We start from the raw sequence: 27,815 nt of genomic DNA, 5'->3' as shown, positions 1-27,815 counted from the left end.
TACAAAACAGGTTATTTTTTAATATGACAAATAAATAATTGTATAAAAACATCAAAAGTTTTTACAATACCATGTATAGTATTTCAAATAAAAACTGTACTGTTGGTCTTACATTGCTTAAGACATTATTAAAACCTTGCTTAAGACATTATTAAAACCGGACAGAAAAGAAACCATCCTTCCTTCCCCCATAGTAGATGTTTTTTTTTTTTTTTTTTTTTTTAATAAACAAGAATTATAAAACAGTGCTTCTAAGTAAAAAAGTAATTAAAATAATGGGCCATAAAGATTATATTTCTTAAAATTGGTCATAGTACTAGATATTTCAACAGAAAAATCCATCTATGACTTCATATATAAAAAAACACGTTTAAAAAAATTATAAAATACTCACTATGCTCAACCTTGATAACGTCATATATAAAAAGTTACAATGGAAATTATGGAGTTTATATCTTTTATCACATTTTATTAATCATCTCTACTAGTTTATATTGAAATGGAAAGGACTGCTCAGCAAAAAACACAAAACAACCAGAACAATCTTCAGTGGAAATGATGTAAGATTATGGCTACAGTGACACCCTATTAACATTTTAAGGATGACTGTACACACTAAGTACTGTAGCATATGAATAAATCAGAAACCACAGCCAAGCAGTTCTCACATGAGAATATGATTTATTTTACCTTCAATGTCTGCCAGCTTGATACAGCCTTTTGTAATTTTTCAATTACATATTACAGTTCACTGGCAGGACTAGGAAACCCAATTCAGACCGTACTGACTTATGTTTATTTGTACAAATTTGAATAATTCTACAAGACATTTTCCATCCAAAGCTATCCATTTAGATTGCACAATGACACAAACTTTTATGCCAAGTTTATTATTAGAGAGGCAGACAACGGCCACTGAAATAGGCAGGTCTATTTGCCATGTCTGCATGCTCTTTTAATTATTCTGCAGTGAGCTGATAATCAGAAAAGCTCAGTCTTCAGGTTTGCTATCTTAACAATAAAACTCAGAGCAGTCATGCAGACTAGAGGTCAGTATTGCAGTACTGAGAAATGCTTGTCAGTAACAGTACTTCTAAAAAAGGGCAGAACCTACGTTTGTACAAAGTGTCCAGGACAATAGCTTATAAAATGCTCCATCCATAAAAGATAATGCTTCAGGCAGAGGAAATACATATCTTGTCTCATAAAACCCACCATGACCTTTCCACATATACACAAGCTCTCTAACAAAGCATTTGCAATGTTGTGGATGAGAAGTTTCAACATCAGTTTGTGCTTACTTAATATTCTAAAGTCTATACTTTGCATACAATAATGTAAACACTATGTAGTGATTTTGATCTACAATTATTACCCATTGCATATCAAAAAACTGGAGAGAAGTATACAACAAAAATATTTCTAAAGCCTAGCATTATTGAAGCTTCGTGACACTCTTTATTTTCTACAGCAAACTAAAGAGTTAAAGCTGCTAAATAAAACCCTGTCATAGTTCAGCAAACTAGACCTCCTGCCTGCTCTTTCTGGTCCTAATCGTGTACATTTCATCGGCCATCAGTACTACATACTCTTGCCAGACATCTACCAGAACCTGAGAATTTTACATCCATCCATATATACCATTCCTTTGTTATATTTCACCAGATACACCACCCCTTCATTTTTGCTTTGAAGGAAACTCTAACTTCAGCAACCTTGCAAATTTCATTGCACTATCCAGGTGTCCCTTTATTCAAGCATTTGCTGAGCTATTAGGTACATATTTTCAGAGGTAAGTACTAGGCTATCTACCCTTTCAGGCCATTTTAAGCCTAGCCAATTTCCATTCAAAGGTGTGAATCAAACCATGTACCTTGTGTCTGAGAGCTAAACACCTTAACCGTTATGCAAACCACAACCCCCAACGTTATTCCCAGAAATCTAGAAAGTGTACCAAGATATTGCTTGCACTGCATAATAAGGTGTGCAGATATGTGTCGCTTGACTCCCACTACAGAGAGGTAGACAATTAGTAATTTAATCTGGTGATCGAGGTCACATGATGCCCCTGCACCACCTGACAATGATAGCAGTGCCCCTACTCCACTGCTACTTACATATACAAACTCTGAGATTATTGTGCTTTAAAGTAAAGAAATTCTTCACGACACCACAGTCCCAATGTTAATATATAAATCACACCACCTGCACTATTGTGATCACACTTTTAAGTGCTGGTCACAAGCAGATTGCATTTCTGTCTGACACCCATGAGATAATGTTTATTTCACATTACTTCTATGAACACTGATACGTCAAAGTCCACAGCCTAATATTGAGCTTAGCTTCTCAGCTGTTGATTGGAAGGGATTGTATTTTGCTGGAGGCCAGTGATTGTGATCGATCTACAACAAAATTCTGTACACAAAATGGGGATTCATCAGTGCAATTACAACCGACATTTCGTCATGAAGCAACCCATTTAAATCCTAAAAAACTAAGGTAAGAAAGCAGATCTCTGTTTCTGCATTAGATGTCTAGTTAATCGTGCACCTACAATTCAGTCAGACAGAAAGTATTACTGACACTTCTTCTTGTACTGACACTATAGACCTTATTCCATCTCCTAATTTCAAGCGTAACCACAAATGCTATTTCTGTGTTACATAGCTGGCTGTAACTCATTTAGTATCAAACAACAGCACCAGCCTCTGGTTAGGGGAATGCAACTAAATGCTGTAGGAAACAGTGCCCTTTCCTGATAAACTTGAACCAATCAAAAAAGAGAATCAAATGTCACAAGCACAGTATACCACAGTTGCTGAAGCAGACATTTTCAACCCTTTGGCAAAAATATTTTGCCTAAAATACTAACAGCTGTACCTTGGCATATGGTAATCTTGAATTTTCCACAGTTAGGATCTTAATGGTTAATGAAATCAGTAACAAATGTCCCATTAAGGTCATTTTAACACTGAAAAAGCAATGACGTCTGTAACAGTATATCACTGACTACATAACACTTCTAAACCACTTGAGAACAGCGATTTATGCACATCTTGGGGGAGGGGCAATTCAAAGCTGTTAGAAGACAAAAATAATTTCTTTCCATTAATTTTTGCTTTTATTGTTAGCCCTTCGATGATTCATTATACAGCCAGTCAGCATAGGTATAAAGGGCATCTTTATTCCTGGAGATGGTTAATCTGAATAATGTGGCATATAATGCAGTGACTATGGACTTGTGCAGCCACCCAGGCAGAATGTATTTCAGAAAGAAGGAACACAACCATTCCTTTATTTGTTAGTTCATAAAGCAGTACCTACTACTGCTAAGTGACAGAAGAATAAAGTGAAGGATTTACAGCACGCATCTGCACCTGACAAGCAGAGCACGACACACTTCTCCTCTGCAAGTCAGCCACTCAGGAAATGACATGAAGCACCATGTATCACATTTCTACATGTCCCTCTTGTCTACACTGCGTCATCTGTCCATTTTGAACCTCTAGACCACTAGTAGAGAAATGGACCTTTGTTCCAGAGGTTTGCTAAGGCCATCCATATGTGGGTCCCAGCTCCTTCTGCAGATGTGGATATACAGATATTTATCACAGCATCAACCAGTATCCATCAGCAATGCATCATCGATCCACAAACAGTAGGCTGATTTCTTTCTCAGGAACTAAAAGGGTCCTTGTCATTGGTTTCACAATGCTGTCCTCTAATGCTGGTTTCACTTCAAAGTGCATCAGTATCTGCAAAGTAATAAAAGAAAATCATCTAAATTAGTACAAGCAGGAATTACATCAAACATAACACTGAGGTTAGCTCACCCAGTCCACCCATAAATAAAATGAGAAAGTACAATGAATGAATGCCGATACAGACAAATACTTCTGCCCTCATTAGATGCAAACTACGTGATAGATCAGCTCACTTTTCACAGTAATCAACACATGTACCTAATACGTCTTTATCTGGGGGGGTGTAATTACTATAAAATGAGTGTGTTTTCTGAGGAATAAAGGCACAAAAACAAAGTTACACTAATTCCAGTAATAACCATGGACACTAATGATGAAGTACAGCAAACTATACATGTACAGCAGATATAAAAAGTCTACATACACACCCCTATTAAAATGCTAGGTTTTTGTGATATAAAAAAAATCTCAAGCCCTGACCTACAGACAGAAAATGTACATCCGCACTCCAGGAATGCAAAGTCTCAAGCCCTCGCCGACCAACAGAAAATGCACACCCGCACACCATGAATGCAATACAAATGCCAAACTCCATGTTGTACTTGAGATGCCTGCCTTTATTTCTAAATGTGACTATCCTAGCCTGCATCTGAGGAAATGCTTATTACATTAAAAGAGTAGATTATGCTTGTGGGGAGAGGTATTATGCTGCTTTTGCACCCTAGCTCCTAGCTGTTCACTGTCTCTGGTAGCAACAGTGATAACTGACACCTAGCAAGCCTGATACACCCAAAGGAACGCTAAATAAAAAGCAGCAGCTGATGCCCCCAAAACCCTTCTCTGCAGACGAGTGGTTAAGCTGTGTTTACTTACCCTAGCTAATGCGAGGTAGATCTCCAGTTCAGCTATGCGTCTCCCAATACAACTCCTCTTCCCGAATCCAAAGGGGATTGAGGCATATGGGTGGTGTGAGACATTTTTATTTAACCAGCGCTCTGGCTGAAAACGATGTGGGTTTGAGAAGTTCTTCTCACCTCTGGATGTGGCATAATGGCACAGTGTGATTAAGGTCTACAAAAAAAAAAATCCAGAAATATGCACATTTTTAAAACCTGCTTGAAAAAAAGATGTGTATTAATTACAAAGCAGTAGGCGTATATTTCTGTCCAATGACTACAGAAACATTTCAGCTGTAAACATGTTTTAATACAAAACTATTTTGTCTTTCTTGCTTATGCTATTTTACTATGCATATCTTAGTTCTGTGTAATAACATAACAGACACCTAATAATTTCAGGGAGCAGTTTGAAGCCTCTGCTCTGAAACAGTGCTTTTACTTTCAGCACTCTATACTAAAGATATATGCTTTGATTTATGTTTTTACTAGGCTATCTGCCCTAATGGGCCATTTTAAGCTTAGCCTTTCCCATCACAGAGGTAAGAATCAAACCCTGTACCTTGTGTCTGTAAGGTGATCGCCTTAACCATTATGCCAATCCCCAACTTTAATTCCATATACTCCACTGTTTAGGGTTTATCTGAGATGCTACCAAAGGACATGCTCATAAATGTATGAGGAATATTGAGATACCATCTGTTTCTTTCCAAACTCAGTAGTCAAAAATCATTACAGTTGGTTAGGATAAATGTTGGCTAACTCTTAGAACTGGATTCCATACTTGTAACATCAGTGTGGAACAATGCTAGAAAAATCTGCAGCTATCCCATGAGCATCCAGTGTTTTTTAGGGGGGATTGTGGCTCATAAGAAACGAACATATAAACTCTCAAATCTTAGACTTCCTAATATGACAGTTTACTTAAAGCACTAAAGATTAAATAAGTTGCAAAAAGGTGTAAAATACCATATGTACCGTCAGCTTACTAAATAAGCTCTTGTCTTGAATGCAATAAAGGTACTTCTACTGGAAATAGCATCCAATTTCTATGTTGTTAAAGTTTTGTCAGGCTAGATACAGCACACGTACAAAAAAGCACAGCTCATATGAATACGCAGTATTTTGTTTTAATATACAGTTATGTCTCAAAGAGTGAGATTCTATCAGTTACTTCCAGAATCAGCAACTCATTTTAACAGTGCATCAGCTCTATAACTGGATTAGCTAGCATTTTACCAGTTTAACAACAATGTTGGGCTTCACTAGAAAAATCATTTTATTTAAGAATGAGTGTCTCCAAAGCATGCATTTACCCCCCCCCCCCCCTAAAGGTAATAACTTGGAGACTGGTGGGACTTACTGCACACAAATTATGTACAGCAAAACTCCCAGAATGTTTGGTGAATCTAATGAACACCAGGTTTCATTATTCTCAGTCTGATGATGTCATTCTCTGGAGGAAATGCTCTTTGCTGCATCATATTACCTCCAGTTTTTAACAACCACAAAATGATAATTCAAGCAAATAATGCACGTAAATGAGAATCCTCACAAATATCACTATTATACACAGCAAAACAAATCTAAACATGTTACATTTTCCCTCCTATGACTGGATGTCAGTTTCACCTTACCTGACACACCAATGTAATACAGAAGTAGCAATGCCATTTACCTGTAAGGATGGATGACCTTCCAATTGCTGTATGTCATGATATAAGACAGACACCAGACCTTTCACCTCAGTCTCTTTTCTACTAATATGTTGCAGCCATGGCTCCCACCAAATAGCCACATAGCTCATCTGTTACCTTCCTCAGTAATGCCCCTCCAGTGAGGTGGGATCCAGGCCTCACCACATTGCAGGGCTTGAAGGTTTAACCCTATCTCACCCCTCAAAAGGCAAACATGCAAATTTCCAAAACATACAGCATTCACATGAGTCCAGCAACTCACACAGAAGTCTGCTATGTGCTGCGTACTCCTGAGTTCTGAATTGCAGTCTCTGTAATCTCAAGAACAGTAAACAAACTTCATTCAAGTTAAATGAAGTTGTTATAAAACCCAAATAAACTTGTGGTGGTCATTGCAAGTACTGTTTTATTGTGCAACAAAACCATAATTACTGGGGTGCTATGCTTATTATGATTCCATCTATTTCTATATGAAGAAAACTGGGCCTTCACCTTTCTGACCCCATCCCAATATTCCACACATGAAATTAGATATGAATAAATAATAGAAAGAAAGAATGAAGATGCCTATGTCACAATTGCAGTAATTACAAGTGTCAGCCTGCCAGGATTACCTGTTTGGGAATGACGTATCCACCCACTTCAATATCTCGGTCAGCAACAACACGTGCATTGCCAGGAATTACTGGATACAATCTGTAACAGAAAATAAACTGAGTGTTTAGCTGTATATTTCTCACCTTAAAACCAGAAGGAACAAAAGAATTCATAAAATAAATAGTGGTAAATGGTGATGGTACATTATGCATCCAAGCTAATATATTATCTCTTTTTAACCCCAAATTATCTGTCTTCTGCCTCACACTGGGTTGCCCTGCAAATACCTATCTGTTTTATATGATAAATATAGGTCTTTCAGATCAGTTATTCACCTGAGATATGCAAACGTTTGAATCACATCCCCTCCCCCTTCCTTGAGAGTGCCTATACTACATTCCCAAAGAATGCTACATATTTGTGCTGGACTTTTGGGGCTCCTCCTTTACCAGCTCCATTACCTCTCTGTAACATCTTTAACCTGCTGATGCCCTTGTGGCGCTAGGTCTCCAAAGCTGTAAAAGATCATCTACATTTTTCTGATGCACTGCGCATGATTATGGGACTTGTGTTCCCATACTTACACAGTGCATCAGTGCTGTGCAGAGGTAGCAACGGAGAAAGGAAGATCTCCGTTGTTTTTTTTTTTACTAGAAAATAAAAAAGAAATAGTGAGACTTTTTAAGTTCGTGAGAGCCAGGACAGACAAAATAAAAGGATAATCAGGAATGTACCTGATCATCCTCTTATTTTTGTCTGCACCATCTCCCTTGTTCATTTCAGGTCTTCCGTTTTCTTTTTTTTGTGCAAAAAGGAAAGAAAAGTAAAAAAAAAAAAATACGACATATACTAATGTGAAAAATCTGGATGACCAGTCCTTTTTCCGTTAGTATATTCTCGGATTTACAATAGGCACGCTGGTTGGGCTGGCCAATCAGTGTGCTTGTTTTTGAATATTAATGGACAAAATTTGTATATATTTTAATCAGAAACAGTAAACTCTTTTATTCTGCAGCTCACACTATCTGTTGTTCCTTATACTTGACAGTACATACCCCCTCAGTATTCTTCATTAACTCATGAACTGAAGGAACAACACTTTTTATCTTCTGAAATACAAAATGCCATGGGAGACCGCAAATAAAAGACACAATATAGAGCATTATAGCAGTGTGTCATTGACTAGCAGTACCAGTAATCCACAGGTAGTATGCTTCTGTTGATGGCAGGAAGAAAGATAGTTGTGGATTGTATCCCCATACAATTTATTTGGATTCATTTTACAACAGTGACGATATAATGTATCATGAGGGGCACTGAATTCTAAATGGGACATTTTTCAACTGAAACATCAAACTGAAGTCCTCTCTTCCTGACATAGTAGTTCAGGTATTTGTTAAGGATGTTATGGCACTTAACAGAATAGCAGGAAAATATTCCCAGAATCATGGGCAAACTTTCCTTACCTGGTACAAATGCCACGTGTCATTGACTCCAGTACAGGCTAATTGGTTACTCAATGAGTTAATTATTAAATAACCAGTTAATTAATTAATTATTAATTAATTAAAACACTCTGCTCTTCCATAGCATGACTTAATCTAACTAATCACCTCATGGTTTTGACATATTCCTTACCTGAGCACTTCCTTTACCACAGCTTTCATCAGTGGCATTCTGGCAACATCAGCTGCTGAGGGAATTTTTCCAGAACTGACAACACTTGTAACTTCCTGATATAGTGCTGTTTGTACTTCAGGATGTTGGGCCAGTTCATACAGTGTCCATGACATAGTACTTGAAATCTGGAGAAAGTAAACAGGACATGAGGTAATTCTGAGGGATGACAAACATGCTTTTATACAGACAAGCATTTCCATGTACAAAGGCAATCACCCATTACTGGTAAAATGTATTTAATAAAACACAAGAACTGATAAAAAGAGAAAAATATAGGTTGCCAAAGCATGTGGATGACAGTCTAATGACTACACTGATGGGACATGAAAAAAAAATTCATAATAAACCCACAAGAAATGGATATATATTATATCATGCCAACACAGAGTTGGGAAACTCTAAAGAAAACATTACAATCTTAAGAACTTTCTAGAACTTAGTAAGTAAGCTGATACATAGGATTTTCAATTATTATACTGTGACGTGCAATATTATAGCTCCAAGGATAGAATGTTGAGCTACAAATTAGCCTGGTACACCCAGCAAAACTAGATTCAACATGCATAACATTAAAACAAGTATGATGTGCAAGTCTCAAAAATAACTTGGGACAGGAAGGAATCCAGTGGTCAAGAATGGTGACCATCTTGTATAACCCTGTCACAGCAACAGCATCAGATGGGGGCCACTGTCTGTAATACATGATCATACCTTAAACGCATGTGCAGAAGTGTAGTGGACGGTGATTTAAGGTACATCAGGAGGGTTTGACGGTAGCTTGGTAAAACAAAGTAAGACTACAGATTAAAAAAAACATACCGTGTCTACTCCAGCCAGAAGAAGTTCAGTAACATTCCCATAGATTGTCTTCATAGACAGATTTTCCCGGGCCAGGAAATAGGTAAGATACTTCCCTTCAATCAGTTCTCCTTTTGCAATCTTTTCAGCTGTCTCTGCCATCCTTTTATCAATGTGAACTTTAGCTAAAAGAAACAGAAAAAAAAACAGAATAACATGATTTGAAGCTAGGCATTTACATTTTCAGTTCACTATGTAAACAATTCAGCAGATTATCTGAAAATATGTAGTATGTTATATCAAACTCTAATCATATATGAGGTATACCTATGTGGGGGACAGTATGCTAGATTCATTCTAATAAGCTTCATAGGATTGTCTTTTTTCCAATAATATAACAACATAACAATACAGTGTACAGATACAACAAAAACACAATACAGCAATATAACAGTACAGTGTGCAGGTACAGTAAAAACAAATACAACAATATAACAGTACTGTGTGTAGGTACAGCACAAATACAATACAACAATATAACAGTACAGTGTGCAGGTACAGCACAAACACAATACAAAACATAACAGTACAGAGTGCAGGTACATCAAAAACACAATATAACAGTACAGTGTGAAAGTACAGCACAAACACAACACAACAACATAACAGTACAGTATGCAAGTACAGCGCAAACACAATACAACAATATAACAGTGCAGTGTGCAGGTACAGTAAAAACAAACACAATATAACAGTACAGTATGTAGATACAACAAAAACAGCACAGTGTGCAGGTACGACTAATCACAAGACAATAATATAACAGTACAATGTGCAGGTAAAGCACAAACACAATACAAAACATAACAGTACAGAGTTCAGGTACATCAAAAAGACAATATAACAATATAACAATACAGTGTGCGGGTACAGCACAAACACAACACAATAATATAACAGTACAGTGTGCAATTACAGTGCAAACACAGTACAACAATATAACAGTACAGTGTGCAGGTACAGCGCAAACACAATACAACAATTTAACAGTGCAATGTGTAGGTTCAGCACAAACACAATACAAAAACATGACAGTACAGAGTGCAGGTACATCAAAAACACAATATAACAATGTACCAGTACAGTGTGTAGGTACAGCAAAAACAATACAACAATATAACACTACAGAGTGCAGGTAGGACAAAAACACAATACAACAATATAACAGCACAGTATGCAGGTACAATTAATCACAAGACAATAATATAATAGTACAGTGTGCAGGACCAGTAAAAACACAATACAACAGTACAGTGTGCAAGTCCAGCAAAAACACAATACAATAATATGTAACAATACAATGTGCAGGAACAACAAAAACACTATGCAACAGTATAACACTACAGAATGCAGATATAGCAAAAGTAATAGCGAGGTGGCAGTATATCTGAAATTCAGCATAGTAAACCAGGGTCAACCTAATAATAATTCTTGTCTATCCAAGGAGACCCCCATCAAAGAGAAGTGATAGTGCACTGCACTCTAAACACATCACCATCTATAGAAATGTGATAATACAAGTACGGTTCCAGAATAAGAAGGTAAACTCTAACTCTCAAAAGATACTGTATTTATAGCATAGTGTCATCAGACAAACAGCACTACAGAGCTTCCAGTGGCTGGATCTCAGCAGTACATATCAACAGGTGAAAGGTTCATACCTACGCATCACCTATCAGGAATAGATACGTTTGATACACTAATAAGCAGAACATGCATTAAGTGATTAACCAGCACTGTTATAAAGCATTCTGTTCATGATTTCAAAAGTCAAACCTACCAAACTCAAACATGTAATCCCAGCATTCACAAAACTTCTGCCACGGCTTCTTGAATATGCGGTGAAGGAACTTTGGCATCGCCATGGTGAGCAATGTCATGACAAACATGGTATTAATGGACTGGATGAACATCTCTGTCTCCTTAGGTACATTAGGCTCCAGACAGCCAAGACGGGCCTCAAAAAGTACAGCTGATATTCCTGTAAAATGTTAAGAGAAACAAAGCATTGAACAATGCCCATTACATTTACAGAATGTCATGGCATGTTTTATGAAGCTCAAATTAATCAACCACAAGTCACAAAAAAGTGAGTTAGTCAAATAACTTAAATAAAAAAAAATAGATCCAACTTCAGACAGACTCACACCCACTAATGAGTACTGCTTACAAAAGAAATGGAATTGCTGCCCTGTTTATTTTGTCATTGTTACTTCTCCACAAATAATTCACAATACTTAAATCACCCAGCTTACTAACAAATATACTTTCCAAACTGAATGAATAATAAGTATACTGTACTCCACTTATCTAGTACAGCCACAACTGCAGAGACTTAACAAAATATGATATTTGCAGTACTATAAAAATATCCAGTCACAAAGCCGTCATCATTGTAAAATATGCTTTCAGATGCAGATTTGAAATTAAACCAACATGCTCTGTATAAAAGGCATACCATGGGATTCGATAACACTTACACTGAGTGTACATCTTTCTGAGTGAACAGACAATACAAGCATAACTCACACCGTCTTCCTCTTAATTTCTTTTTTCCTATTGATTTTCTTGCAGCCTTAAGTAGTGAGGGGGATTCATAAAGGTTACCACAAAGTATAGGCTACATATACACTTAGTTTAATCTTTCTGAGTGACAAGAAAACACAAAACATGTGGTAGTGATGTTCTTGAATACAGATTGCATACACTTAGTGTAGGTGTTAATGAATCTGACCCTAGTTTTGTATGACCTTAATTGCACAAACTTGTCCTTTAATCCTTTCTATGTATAAAGTATTGCAAACTAAAATAATAACTTTTTCTTACAATAAACTACAGGCAGAGACTACCAGGGACAGCAGCCCACAAAAACTGAACAAACCGTGCTTATGCTACAAAACATACAGTGTTAGTTATTGTATGAAAGACAAAAGCAAAAACCTGGAACCCCAATATGTCTTCTAATAACAAAATAGAAAAGAATCTCAATATGGTTTATCGAGTTACAACTCTGTGAAAAACCAACTTGTCAGGAATTCAATCTGAAGAAAAATTTAGTGCAAGCATTTTTTGTAGGGGTGCAAGACCCCTGCATCCCTCATGAGCGCCAAAACCCCAAACATATATATACCATCTTCTTAGTTGCACTGACCATAAAGAAAATTGTAATCTGTGAAAACAACTGAATCTCTGCATATACAGAAACTACACCAACAGTGATTTTCTACAGAAAACATTAACTGGATACTTCAGCACTGATAAGTCGAACTCAGTCAGATGGAAGCGGATTCAGTTTGAACTCAATGAGGTGTAGGAAAAAAAAAAAAACAAGTGATAACTGTTTGGTATGTGTGCATGTATGCCAGTAAAGGGGACCAATATGGTTCGAGCATTAAGGCTAGAAGTGAAATAATCTGACTCACCTTCCAGTCCAAATTTGTAGAATTCATCTGCAATATCCTTTATCAGCATGCCACCATTTCTGCTCCTCTGATATTTGAGTTTCTTGATGCAGTCTGTTACAACATTATTCAGAACGTCAGTGTATGCTTCCACTTCTTTTGGCTTCAGCATGTGCTTTCCCAATATGCTCCGAATATTCTGCCACTCCTCTCCTTCACTGAAAGAATCACAGGCAGCAATGTCAAGTATGCATATTAACATGTCATAATCATATACACCACCTGCTCTTTGACTAAGTGCTTCCTAACACCATTATAACCCACCACTAAGCTTAACTTGTCCTATGTTATGGATTTCCATTTAGCTTAAAAGGAAACAATATTAAAGTAGCATCAACAATTCAGCACTTGAGTCCTGTTCCCTTTTCTAAATTGTAAAATATGTCATCTGTGAAGCCTGTACAATAACTTCTGGAAACGAGTGACTCCAGTAATGCTAGCTCCTACTACACATGGATGTCCTCTGTACCATCTCACTACCCTGACTTGCTCTTGTACTTATGATGAAAGTGAAACTTCTAGAAGGCCAGGTATGTGCAATGATGCGCATCTTCACTGTTTTGTGTCCAAAGGTAATTTAAAATATTCACTGTTTTGTGTCCAAAGGTAATTTAAAATAAACATAATAATCCAAAAGGTTGTGGAAATACTGGAAGTCTTTTGGTGAAACACAGTTTTATTGATTCACGTCACATAAAGAACGCTGACAACACAGAAATAACGAACTGGAACAAGTATAAAATAACATCCACATCAAGCAAAAGCATTAACGCTGTTCTTCCCATATGTTAAGAGCACTTTATGTGAAGTGCCCTGTTGTCAGCGTTCTTTATGTGAAGTGCCGTGTTGTCAGCGTTCTTTATGTGAAGTGCCGTGTTGTCAGCGTTCTTTATGTGAAGTGCCGTGTTGTCAGCGTTCTTTATGTGAAGTGAATCAATAAAACTGTGTTTCACCAAAAGACTTCCAGTATTTCCACAACCTTTTGGATTATTCAGTTACTTTGCGCTTTCTTGTTTATCTTGGTTTAAAATAAACATAGACTTCACAAACAGTGCCTTTCAGTATTTACAGAATATCAGATGAAAACAGAAGTGCTAAGCTGCTGATATGGGACATACTAGTTTAGCATTATTCTTCTTCAAAAAGTGTTCATTTTATCAACCTCATTTCACATCTTTTAATGTTAAATAAAGTTATCATATACCAGTGAAAACAGAGAACAGTTTCTATTCACATACAACAAAAATAAAGCATGCACTAATTAAATGGTCATTAAAAAAGAAACGTTGAAAAAAATAATTTATTCAAAACAGAAAATATTTAGGAAAACAAATGATAAAAAATGATAGAGTCCATTTTGCACCAAATTATACTGCACACCTTAATATACTGAAATATTATAATATTCAAATACAAAAGAAGGAAGCACTGTAATCTATGCAATATAAAATTTATAATGCTAATTTACTACATTATACAATAAACAGTATCACATAATGTGGATAATGTTACATAATACAAAGATATAAAACACTATGACAAATATGCAAAAAAATAAACAAAAATAAATAAGTGAAATGATTTTACTTTTAAGCAGTGGTACCTGGTGGCAGCTACTTATCCTGTCAGAATGATGTAAGAAGCTGTTTTTATAATGTGTGGAAGAGAATAAGTGGAAATGGATTTTGCAACAGCATACATTACAGCAGTTCTTCATGCTTGTGACATAAGCCAGGTATGACTACAAGAAGCTTGATTTGTTTGGCTGGCTTAGCACAGCAGGATGTGTTATAATGGCTGTGGCAAGTGGCATTATTTCTCACACTTTGATTTCCAGGAACTGCATTTATGCCCCAGAGCAGATAAGGTGTTCCCTTTGCAGGTAATGAACAGGTACTTGGCATGCCCTTTCTTGTCTCTGCTAGAGCCCATGTCAGTTCTTTAATAACTTAGGCCATGGTGAGCACAGAAAAAAAACAGCCTTAAAGGAAACAAAAAGAACTTTATATTTCTTAAAAATAGACCTTAATACCAGTACCGTGTCCAACTAACATCAGCCTCAGGACTATTCTCAGGGTCGCTCATTTATATTGTATGCTGTGCAGTGAATTATGCAGCGAATGGGGCGATTAAGTGCATGTTCTTGCATCAGCACCTGCACCCCCAGCTACAAGAGCATCTGCATAGAATAAAAAGCTGACACTGCAAATGGCACTGCCTGAATCACTACCTATTCATCCACACCTGCAGCCAGGTAATAGAAGTCTGAACCAATGCCCTTACATCACAGCTTGGCTCTTTTCAGCAAGAATATTCTAGTAAAAAGAGTTACAACTACAAGTGTAAATGATATAAAATATAATCACAATTAAAGAACGGTATTTCTAGACGACCTACAAAGCAACAACTGAGTACCTAATGATAACGACTTCACAAACAGTGCCTTTCAGTATTTACAGAATATCAGATGAAAACAGAAGTGCTAAGCTGCTAATCTGGGACATACTAGTTTAGCATTATTCTTCTTCAAAAAGTGTTCATTTTATCAACCTCATTTCACATCTTTTAATGTTAAATAAAGTTATCATATACCAGTGAAAACAGAGAACAGTTTCTATTCACATACAACAAAAATAAAGCATGCACTAATTAAATGGTCATTAAAAAAGAAACGTTGAAAAAAATAATTTATTCAAAACAGAAAATATTTAGGAAAACAAATGATAAAAAATGATAGAGTCCATTTTGCACCAAATTATACTGCACACCTTAATATACTGAAATATTATAATATTCAAATACAAAAGAAGGAAGCACTGTAATCTATGCAATATAAAATTTATAATGCTAATTTACTACATTATACAATAAACAGTATCACATAATGTGGATAATGTTACATAATACAAAGATATAAAACACTATGACAAATATGCAAAAAAATAAACAAAAATAAATAAGTGAAATGATTTTACTTTTAAGCAGTGGTACCTGGTGGCAGCTACTTATCCTGTCAGAATGATGTAAGAAGCTGTTTTTATAATGTGTGGAAGAGAATAAGTGGAAATGGATTTTGCAACAGCATACATTACAGCAGTTCTTCATGCTTGTGACATAAGCCAGGTATGACTACAAGAAGCTTGATTTGTTTGGCTGGCTTAGCACAGCAGGATGTGTTATAATGGCTGTGGCAAGTGGCATTATTTCTCACACTTTGATTTCCAGGAACTGCATTTATGCCCCAGAGCAGATAAGGTGTTCCCTTTGCAGGTAATGAACAGGTACTTGGCATGCCCTTTCTTGTCTCTGCTAGAGCCCATGTCAGTTCTTTAATAACTTAGGCCATGGTGAGCACAGAAAAAAAACAGCCTTAAAGGAAACAAAAAGAACTTTATATTTCTTAAAAATAGAGCTTAATACCAGTACCGTGTCCAACTAACATCAGCCTCAGGACTATTCTCAGGGTCGCTCATTTATATTGTATGCTGTGCAGTGAAGTATGCAGCGAATGGGGCGATTAAGTGCATGTTCTTGCATCAGCACCTGCACCCCCAGCTACAAGAGCATCTGCATAGAATAAAAAGCTGACACTGCAAATGGCACTGCCTGAATCACTACCTATTCATCCACACCTGCAGCCAGGTAATAGAAGTCTGAACCAATGCCCTTACATCACAGCTTGGCTCTTTTCAGCAAGAATATTCTAGTAAAAAGAGTTACAACTACAAGTGTAAATGATATAAAATATAATCACAATTAAAGAACGGTATTTCTAGACGACCTACAAAGCAACAACTGAGTACCTAATGATAAATGTGATGGAGTATGTTGGTTTGAATACAGGAAGCTGAAAGCCTAAAGAAAGATAGGTCAAGTCTTACAACTGCTATAATGCCAGTGTTTATCTTATCTGAGCTTTCCTATGTCCCTACATGAGAATCAAATTAAAGCACATATTATCCATGTCAGAGTGGCATAACATTTTTTAAATGGTATATTAAGGAATATTATACCTTACTGCATGCTAAAGGATGACTCTGTAAAGCTGTATTTCTTGGAACTTGTACCCTATTCCCTGTATCACTGTCAGTTCAACAGAAAGCTAATGAGCATTCCATTGTGCTGTTGTGTAGAAACTCAGGATACACAAAAGATAAGGGTTGTGCTGCGGCACACACAGTCAGAATACAAAAAGTGTAGGGGCTGTGTTATGCTATAGTATACACACTCAGCATACACAAAGAATAAGGTATAAATTCTGTACATTCAGGAATCACAAAAATAGGGTTGTTTTAGTTTTACACTGTACACATTCAGGATACACAAAAGAATGGGGCTGGGTTGTCCTGTACTGTGCACACTCAAAATACATAAAAGCTAGGGGTTGTGCTGTGCTGTTGTGTACACGCTCATAACATACAAAGAAATGGAGTTGTGCTATGCTGGGGTTAGATATGCACATTTTTTTCACCAAGTAAGGTGCAATGGCCCAAGCAGCAGAGCAGTCCATCTCCTTCAGGATGACAGATGCAGCACATCTCTGGTCAGGAAATCTGCATATACGGGAGCCTGTTATGTCTCTTGACCCCTTTTCAGCATTTTTGCAGCTGACAAAGCATTCAGCTGGACTGCTTCACACTGCACAAGACACACACACTACAGTGGTGACGGGTGTATATTACACCACGAAAAGTCAGTTCAGCAAACGGCTTTTACATTGAAAATAACATTCATTGAACTTGCTCTTGTGGGGAGCACAGCCCCCTATGCCCCCCGCTAATTATATATGCCAACTACGAGCTCACACTACAGTGAGGAAAGGGCAAATTTTCCGATCTTCACTGTACCGAGATCTCATTATAACAGTTCGCTGAATGACATTTTTCATGTAAAATGCTGTTCGCTGAACTGACTTTTTGTGGTTGCAATATAGACCCAGTGGTGACTCACTGGTATGCTACTAAACTGTAGAACGAGCTGATTTGCAAGAATTGCAAACTGATTGCAAACAGCACTAGGGTGTAACTTGGCAATTCAGCATAGTGATTCCATGGAGTTAGTGTAACTTACTGGATATTCTGTTATGTTACAGCACTCTGTCTGACATGAAGCTATACTGAACAGTAAACAGCACAACTGTACAGTGCAGAATAACCTTAAACAATGGAAAAAGCATGCTTTATGAATTCCAGACAGAAATGTAATATAATATAATATAACATAATACGTGAGTGCATGCAACCTCTGCTGTTTTTCCCCTATGTGATAGCTGCTACTGTAACCGTACATGAGCACCTACCAACTGTTGATGCTGAACAATTCTTTTACACAGCTTAGATAGCATAGACAAACAAAAGGTGGTACGCATTTACTATGATGTGACACGCTGGCAAATTGCTGCTCCAGACGGTAAATACATTCTGTGGTTCCTGCTGCATGACTGCATCCAAAAGTGTACAAGTCATACAAAAACAATGAAATAAAGCTGAAATCTGCACAATGATACCAGTGAAGTTAAATATAACTTTTGCCATACAACATTACCATTATAATTTTAATACAACTATGTACAAAATTTAAAGAAATATTCTAGGTACAGAACCGTGAATAAAATGAGTTTCATAAACAGTAAATATAAAAACTCTGTGCAACTGATACTAAACAGTGACAGTATAAAGGAAACTCTTACAAGCGTTTAGCTTGTTTAATTTTTCTACACGTCACAGTGTATGATAACACTGAACACTTGCAGCCCACTTTTTTGGCAACTAAAGCTAAAGTTTCTGATGCTACAAAACAATTATGTAGTAATAAAGGCAGAGCATGGAAAAGAATGATGTTCAATACTTTTATGTGGTTATCACTGCATACATTTTGGCCCGGATTCATAAATACCTGCACTCATTTTACACTAAGTGCCCACTAAGTGTATATGATCTGTATTCAAGAACATCAATTCCACATTTTTTGTGCTGTCTACTCACTCAGAAAGATAAGGTTAAGTGAAGTTGTAGTCTACATATTGTGGTAACCTTTATGAATTCCCCTTGATATTTAAAGTTGCAAGAAAATCAGTAGAAAAACTAAACTTAGGTGGAGGAAGGTGGGAGTTCTGCTTGTGCTGTCTGTTCATTCAGAATGGTTAACATTTAGTGCACACTTAGTGGAAGCATTAATAAATCTGGCCCTGAGTTTTTTGTTTTTGCCACATTTAAAATCCATCTGACTATTCAAATGCTACAACAATAATTCTATTAATATCTGTAAACATCCACATTTGAGCCAGACATGTCACAGTTTAATGGGATCATCAATGCCTCTGAAAAACATACCTCTGTACGCATCAGTTAGACATTAGTCCTGATTCCTGAACAAATGTAAACTGTGCCAGCATATTCTACACAAACCGGTAAAGACAACATTTCAAACAATAAACTATCAAAATACAAGCAAGTTTCCAGTTATATGGGCACCTAATTCTTCACATTTTAACTCTGTTTCAAAACTGTGATATGATTATCCTGGAACTTTAAATGGCAACTCATGGGTGCTGGTTACTCTATTTCCTTGAAGTTCTGTGTTTGATGCTTCAGTCTCTCACAACCTGAATTAAAATGTCACAGGGCTCAGATGTTAAAACAGACATGCTGAAGTTCTGTCACATGGCCCAACTTCCAAATGTAACATGAATAGTGAGCACTACACAATTTTTTTGGAAACACTGCAGTACAATCCTTCTACAAGACAAATACAAGAAACAAAGTTCCTAGTTAGAGATGCTACACAGAAAAAGCAATGTGTACTCACGCTGTAAGAAGGCCATAGGCATGCCCTCTGCACTGCCGGTAATCTTTCCAAGAGGACAAGTCGGATCTGATTGGGTGCTTTCCTTCCTGTCTAAGGACTTGCTCAATTAGCTCTGGCTCCGCCACATGTACTGTCAAAATGGGACCAAAACTTGCCTTCCACATGGGACCGTATTTTGCTCGTCCCTCCATCTAAACAATAAAAACAAACATGGTTCAGACAGAATTAACAGTAACCGTGTTCTCTCTCCCTCCTCGTTTGTGGTTATAGCTAATCCTAAACCCAGAATAAACAGCTGACAATGTCAATTTAAGTGCACCACTTCAACCTATCTAAGCAGAAGCAGCTGGTCTCAGTATGCTTAACAATGTGTAGTTTTTGTGATAACACTGCTCTTTTGCATAGTGAGACATAGCCTTAAGAGCCTGATGTTCTAGCATTTACTAAAACTTACCTGCACCCCTACATAAGCAAATCAAAGGTCAAGAATGAATCAAAACACTAAAGAGCTCATGGAGTGGTAATCATTGTATCGTATTGCCTATTAGCATACGTCTTCCCACAATTACTGCCTGATTCAACAATAAAAGAAGCAATTCCCAACTTTGTTAGGATTAAAAGAATTTGACCACTGCTGATGTACACATATATCCAGACTTTCCAGAGAAACAAAAGATACCCTCTCCTGGCTAACTAATAAGATTAATACAAGACTGCTAATCCTAGGTCTTTCAAAGCAGAGTTGAAGTTAGTCACAGATGAGTATGTATACCCAGTTCTACAATTATCTGGACTTGTTCAACTCATCTCAATTACCTCTACAATTGATAAGGTCACGAAAAAGGAAAGCATACTGGAGTGCATACTCTTTTCTTACCTCCATAACATCTCTTCTGCAGGAAGTCTGCTGGATATCTTTAATGATCCCCTACCAATATTCACATGCTGGTCCAAAAACAAAGAACCCTCCCCCCTCACCTATGTTTTTCTTATGCAAATCACTGGATGCATCTGCTGATCTTACAGCTTGATTAACCAAATCTGTATACCAGTGCTTAATGGCATAACTTTTATCAGATGGTGAAGGACAACAACAAACACTTATCTGAGATTACAAATGGAATTATACATTTAACAAAGCAATGTAATAGACTTTGAAAGGAATCTGTGCAACTTCAAACACGCTATGAACTAACACGTACCAGACTTAAGGATGAGACTTCAAGGAACAAGGGGTCTTCTTCCTAGCACAGCAGCTGGATCAAACGCATGGTACAGGGATGACTTCTCAGAGCCGTACAGTTTACAGTTGTTGTAAGTGATGTATATGGCTACATTCTGTGCTACTACAGTATATTGATGATTCTACACACTACTTGTCAAATAACACTACATATGTCACAAAATGTCTACGGACAAGTTTCTCAAGTATGAATCTTGGATAAAGTAATCGGTACTCTCAACTTAATTCCTCTAAAACCAATGCAATGCCCCTCTCCATCAGTCATAAAAGTCATGTCGATCCTCCATAATGTACAATATGCATATAATAGTGTGCAAAGGTATGTGTTCTATATCTACACACAAAATTATACGTGCACAACTGTGCATGTGTGTCTGTGTCTATACAGACATTTACTCTCACAGAAATTACCTTGGAACCCAACTCAACAATTACAGCTCTTTGACAACATGCACTGGGGAAGGAGGGCTTCCCCCACTCCATCCCCTGGGCTTGTGGTGACATTAGAAAGAGAGTTATGCTGGTTTGGGAATCACTGTAACTCGTTCGGTGCTTTTGGATCTGACAATGTGCTTGTTCAACAAAGTATTATACATACACACACACACACACACACACACACACACACACATATATATATATATACGTGTGTGGGTGTGTGTGTGTGTATCTACTTCAAAGGATCAAAATTTCACATCAAACTTCTGATCATCAAAGACTAGATGATGTCTTCTTTCTTGTTTTTGCAGGGGGCAAAACACCCCTGCACGCCCCACACCCCCTTGCCACTTAAATATACCAACTCTGACATCACACTACAGTGAACAGAACAGTAAATTTCCCGTTCCATACTGTACAACAATCTCCATTCACAATGTTCAATATTTCACAGCTTCAATCATCTGATGTTCACTGATAAGAGGTTCAAAGTTGTGAAATTTTGATCCCTTGAAGTAGACCCCTATATCTGTGTGTGTGTGTGTGTGTGTGTGTATATACACACACACAGGTGTGTGTGGGGTATTAGCAGCAGCTGAAGTACACTACTGCCAACAGTCACTCTGCTGAGCATGCTCCACTGAATACATATACAGCTGAATGTGCATTAAATTAATGAGAAATCTTTGCCTGTTTTTACAGGGGCTCAACCTCCCCTGTTCCCTCCACACTCCTGACATGTATATATATATATATAGAGAGAGAGACGGAGATATAGATATAGATATATATATATATATATATATATATATATATATATATATATCAAAGTCCAAGTTTGGTAAACTGTTAACTGATGAAAAAGTCAGCATTCACAGGTGAACAAAATACACATTCAATAAAAGAAACTGCTACTACATGCTTGTGCATGAACATGAATATGCATGTATGTATCATAAATATATGTGTTTGTCTATATAAACACATATCTACACCACACACACACACACACTTATATTTACAGGGTCTATATTATATATTCGAACTTTCTAAACTTCGAATTCCATCGGTTCGACAACACATGATGAAAGTTTAAAAGTTCAAATATATAATAAAAAAAAAATTACCTTAACGGTGCACCCGCCATCCCCCATACTTTAATATACCAACTCCGAGATCGCACTTCAGTGCAGAAAAGGGAAATTCTCCCATTCTGCACCGAATGGCGCCGTTATGTTTACCCTTCGATCGAACTCTTAAAATTTCGATCATATGGTGTCGACCATATGCCATTCAAAATTTCAAGCGTTCGTGATTCTAATAGGAACCATATTGACAGACACACACACACACCTACACATATATGCCAATACTTTATTTCACTGAAACACATTCTCTTGAACATATCTAAAGAGAACATTTTCCACTGGAATTTGTATGTAAGTTTGTGTTGTAGTTTACTTATTTCATCACTACAACTGTTTGATGTTGATCTTCACTTTGTTCACTGTTATGCAATGCTGCAGTTACTATTGACACACATATATATATATATATATATATATATATATATATATATATGTATATTAGTGGGACCCTCTGTGTAAGTTCAGTACACATTTATTTTTTAATTTGCATTAAATGCTTTTTAAATCACTTAGGAAAGGCAGATGAGTAACTGTAGCATTAGATTAGGTGATGTTTTATGGAGTTCAATACTGTGTGGCTTGTTTCATCTCTTTTTTATGTTTATGGTGGTTTGTGCTTACAATGTACTATATGTTTGATGAATCACTTCGGAATATCACAGTTTCAATGAATCATTCTGTCACTGATTAGCCCCCCCCCCCACACACACACACACACACACACGTATATGCAGAGGGATGTCCTCTACCTGTCCTTACTAAGGTATATAAACCCTAACCATGCCCCTATTCCCAGTCCTGTACCTTACTTTAGGAACAAACCTTTCCATAACGCCAACAATATTCAAAGTGTGTCAGAAGTTAGCAGTAACTTTCAAGTATTTTCACGTAAATAATTTCAATGAATTTACTTTTCAGCGAAATTACATTTTGATGAAAAGTTTTCAGTGAATTGTAATGCAATAAAATGTAGATTCAGTGATTTATGCCCAACTAACATAAATATGCGCGCGTGTTTGTATGTGTGTGTATATATATATACATATATATATATATATATATATATATATATATATATATATACATATATATATATATATATATATATATACACAGACACATACATGTGTATATATATATATATATATATATATATACATATATATATTGATAGATATAGAATTGATACACAAAATATACATTTACATACTTTGATACTTGATTTCATGAAAAATATGCGAATTCAGTTTAAAACCTATAATTTCCCATGCCTGACAAAAGATGTGAATTAAATTTAAAGGCCTGCCATTTCTCAAGGCTGACATTCTTTTTTTTCTAAATACTTACGTCTTTTTGGCATCAATTTCTTTTGAATGCATCACGAGCAGAACTGGCTATAATTGAAACAATCGCTAAAAAGGATATTGGTAATGCTGGAAATGAGGATGACTCACCTTTAATTCCCACCCACAGGAATGCTTTGTCGTCAAAAGAAACTGCTAATAAAATAAATAGGCTGATGCACAAATAAGCTTCCCAGGACACAGCAAAATCATCTTTTTTTGTGGGAAAGCATTATACTGTCTTTATGACTAATTTGAAGAGTTCAGTGTTGGGTTTCAACTGGTTTTGGAATATCAAAAGGAAAAATAAAATATGTTAATTTCTGTTTAGATAAAGAAAGAACTTTGACGATCTTACTTTGCGCCATCCTGTAAAGTTTGGCCTGGGGTTTACCTCTGAATTTCCAGGATAGAAAATAAGTCTGAAATACAAAACGATACTGCGTGGGACAAAGGAATAAAGCCATGGCTGTAACTCTGATCTCCCAGGAGACTTAGGTACTGTAAGAACCAGCAAGGGAGGGTGGGAATGAAGGACTGATACTGGCAAATCCATCTTGGGGGTTTGAGGACCCCCTGCCGAGTACAAGTACACCATGAAGCTGTGTACCCAACTCCCCCTTCTCCTCATATACATGCAAATTTTAGCAAACATAAAGAACATTCTTCATTTACCAGTTACATCGACACTATTTAGACAGTGGTGTGGGTCCCTATCAGATGATCGAGTTTTCAGAAATATATATATGATCGAGTTTTTTGAAAATTGGAAGGTTCTGAATGAAGATCGTGATATAGTGCGGATCGGGAAACATACCCTTTTCTTCACTGTAGTGCCATCTCCGAGTTGGTATGCATCATTTTCGGAGGGTGTGGGGTGCGCAGGGGAGCTCCCCTCCATGCAAAAACATAAAAAGGTAGATTTTTTGGGATGCTCGAGTTTTCAGAAACTCTATTAATTCCTAGTTTCTGAAAACTCGATCATCTGATAGGAATCCGTGCGCACAAATGGACACACAAGTCGCCACTATAATAGGAGGAATATACTCGTTATTTGCTTTCTTGACATCTCTTACAGGTCATGCCTAAGCATTCACTACATATTCTACTGCACAGTGCTTTTTTTGTTTTATATGCTTTTCACATTATATTGTGTTTGCACTTGACAATCAAATCTCTAGCTTGTCAAACCTCTTTAATAGTTCAACAATTTCCAGTTTGCAACTGTTGCTAAACCTCTCAAAAATCTTCAAGATGTCTCACAATTTCATAGATGAGCCTGAGTAGGCACTTAGTTCTTGTTGTCTGAGCATTTGCCAGCACTGCCAGCTGCATTTACATGACACTCTCTGCAGACATCTTGTGTGCATTAAATCACTTGGACAAATTATCTATCCAGAATATCTTTAGTGCTGGCATAAACTCTTGCAACAGCTCTAGGCATGCATCTAATTACTTACTTGGAAAACACAACTGTCATCAGTGGCCTAGTCTTCTACATTGTATTCTCCACAAGATATTCCATGTACATGCCTTCTTGTCATGGGGTACTAACCAATCAGGTGCAGGGATTTCGCCAAAATAGAGAATGCCACCTCTCCCTTACCTGCATCTATGTAACTCTAACTAAATACATTATGGTGTTAAAACATATCCCCAAAGTGTGACCTTAGCTTTCTAGTATAATATATGTAGCACTGGTAGTCATGACACTGAATAAATGCATAATCTCTCGTTGCATATTACTAATTTACAGGGTGTGGCTAGTTCCTTAGAATGTAGCTAAAGGCAGCAGTGCCCTACAATATTATTCTTACTCACCACGTTTTAGGCGGTATAAATTTATAGTGGTCAGTAGTAATGTTACTGAACTCCTTAGCATGTCAAGTGTCTACAGTTACATATTATTATAAAGTAGTATAGCAGGGACATTATGCAAAGGAACAAGCCATTTTTAACTTGGCCCAATCGACTAACATTCAAAAAAGATCATTTGGCCAAAACAATCATCCAAAACGTTTAAGCAAGATTTGTTTTTAAATATAAGCATGCCTGCATACTTTTACAGTTCAGAGCCACACTGTACACACAAATTCATAAAAGGAGAAAGTCTCTCTCTCTCACACACACACACACACACACACACACATATATATATATATATATATATATATATATATATATATATATATATATATATTACCAATGCAGAAATTATTCTAACTGATCTTATGCTAATGTACTAACATTTTATTGCCAACTGTTCACGAGCATACCTATCCACTGTTAATATCCCACTGTGCCCTCAGTTTTTATCGTTTTTGTAACCATTGTAAGTAGTTCTAATTAGTTTAATGTATATTATGTTCTAACATTGACTTAACCTTGCTACTGCGTCCATTGTGTACGGGTGGAGTTGTTTTCCTATGAATTAGGCATCCCCTGATCTCCATAACTGCATTTTACTGAACATCTATGTTTAATACATAAATGTTTCACGTTTTCTTTGGAGATAATAATGGTTGAAATCCCATTCCTATGAAATATCATAACCAGCTGAATTTAACGCATGATAACGTTTATTTCTGAGAGGGGATACGTGTGCATGGCAAATTATGCTACCTGTGGATTTCATTTCAATCAGACTAATTTATCCACCAGTACTAGCTAAAATTAAGTTTTAAGCGTATGTACAAGACGTTACATTTTCTGCAAAATAAATAAACAGAACACTACAAAGCCTCAATACATTATTCATTTTAGAATAATAAACTATCATACCCTGTTAACAGCACCACGAAAAATAGTCAGGGATTAGCTACAGAACTTCTATTTACCTGCAACTCATGCAGCCTAGACAGACCTCTCCGGCAGAACAGATCATAAATAAAAGTAGAGGTGCTTGGACCTGGCATATCTGCCAGGGTTTTCGGTGCCACCTTCTTCGTTTGCGGGCAAATTACCTCGGCACTCAAATCAGTGAAGTACTTCACGAGCTGGGGAACACGGCTGCCGATTTTCAGTGTTTGTGTCATTTTTCGCATTGACAAAAATTAGGACCCTAACGAGCGCTGAATAGTTATGGAGCATATTTGGGGTGCCCAACAGCAGCTTTTATCCCCAAATCAACTTGACTGCGCTCACCTCCGCCCCGTTGCCGGCTGCTGGATTTCGAGCAGTTTGGCACGCCCTCCTAATTTGCATGAACTCTTTTCCAATGGCAAATTCAGAAAAGCCTACAGCGTGTGTATATCAATAAAGGGGTTTGCCCAATCACTGCATAGAGATCGTGAATAAAGAGGTGTGCCCAATCAACAATTTTGAGGGCGGCTCATATTAGCCACGCGGTAGCGGCGTGTTAAGGGTTTGGGCTGTGCACGTGGAACCTGAATGTAAATCCATTACTCCAATGGGGTTACTGACATACCTTGTCTTAAGTTCTTCCAGTGGTGGTTTTGAAAGATCTGCATAATTTGCTTTTTACAACCCTGGGTGCGAGTTTTTTATCGATTATGCAGAAAGCCTGAAACTAATTACAGAGAAATACATACTTTAAATTTGTGCCCCATAAAATTTCAGGAAATCCGAAAAATATGTTTAAAAATGCTTACAGCTTAGACGTGTGTGTTTTAGAAAGCTCTGTTAATTAAACAAATCTATACATGATAATTCGATGCATAAAGTCAAGATTTTGTTTTCAGAAATACTGACAGACCATAGGAAGGCAGCAGAACACATTTTAATTAAGATGTATGGTAAAGAAGTTTTATCTTTATTGCTGGTGTTGGGGTTACATTTTGCGATTCAGCACTATTTTGTGTTCAAGGAGTTGGAAAATGACGGTACAAGCATTTGAAATGTTTGCCATCCACTTATACTTTACACACACACACACACACACACACACACACACACACACACGTGATTAACTGGTGGAGGT

General features: G+C 36.9%; 1 protein-coding gene across 1 annotated transcript; it reads right to left on the bottom strand.

The window, feature by feature from the left end:
* On the bottom strand, positions 1–27,022 carry LOC122811554 (25-hydroxyvitamin D-1 alpha hydroxylase, mitochondrial). Its single transcript, XM_044083470.1, has 9 exons — positions 26,713–27,022; positions 19,704–19,894; positions 12,858–13,054; positions 11,216–11,416; positions 9,397–9,560; positions 8,536–8,702; positions 6,915–6,996; positions 4,581–4,778; positions 1–3,758 (listed from the first exon to the last, which is right to left on the bottom strand). Exons 1-9 carry the CDS (start codon positions 26,917–26,919, stop codon positions 3,645–3,647), a joined length of 1,521 nt encoding a protein of 506 aa, XP_043939405.1. The 5' UTR covers positions 26,920–27,022; the 3' UTR covers positions 1–3,644.
* Between the last annotated feature and the right edge of the window lie 793 nt (positions 27,023–27,815).

Source organism: Protopterus annectens, chromosome 9.part0 (genome assembly GCF_019279795.1).
Source record: "Protopterus annectens isolate FY-2018-M chromosome 9.part0, PAN1.0, whole genome shotgun sequence".
NCBI classification, from domain to species: domain Eukaryota; kingdom Metazoa; phylum Chordata; order Ceratodontiformes; family Protopteridae; genus Protopterus; species Protopterus annectens.
This window is presented reverse-complemented; position numbering and strand designations above follow the sequence as displayed.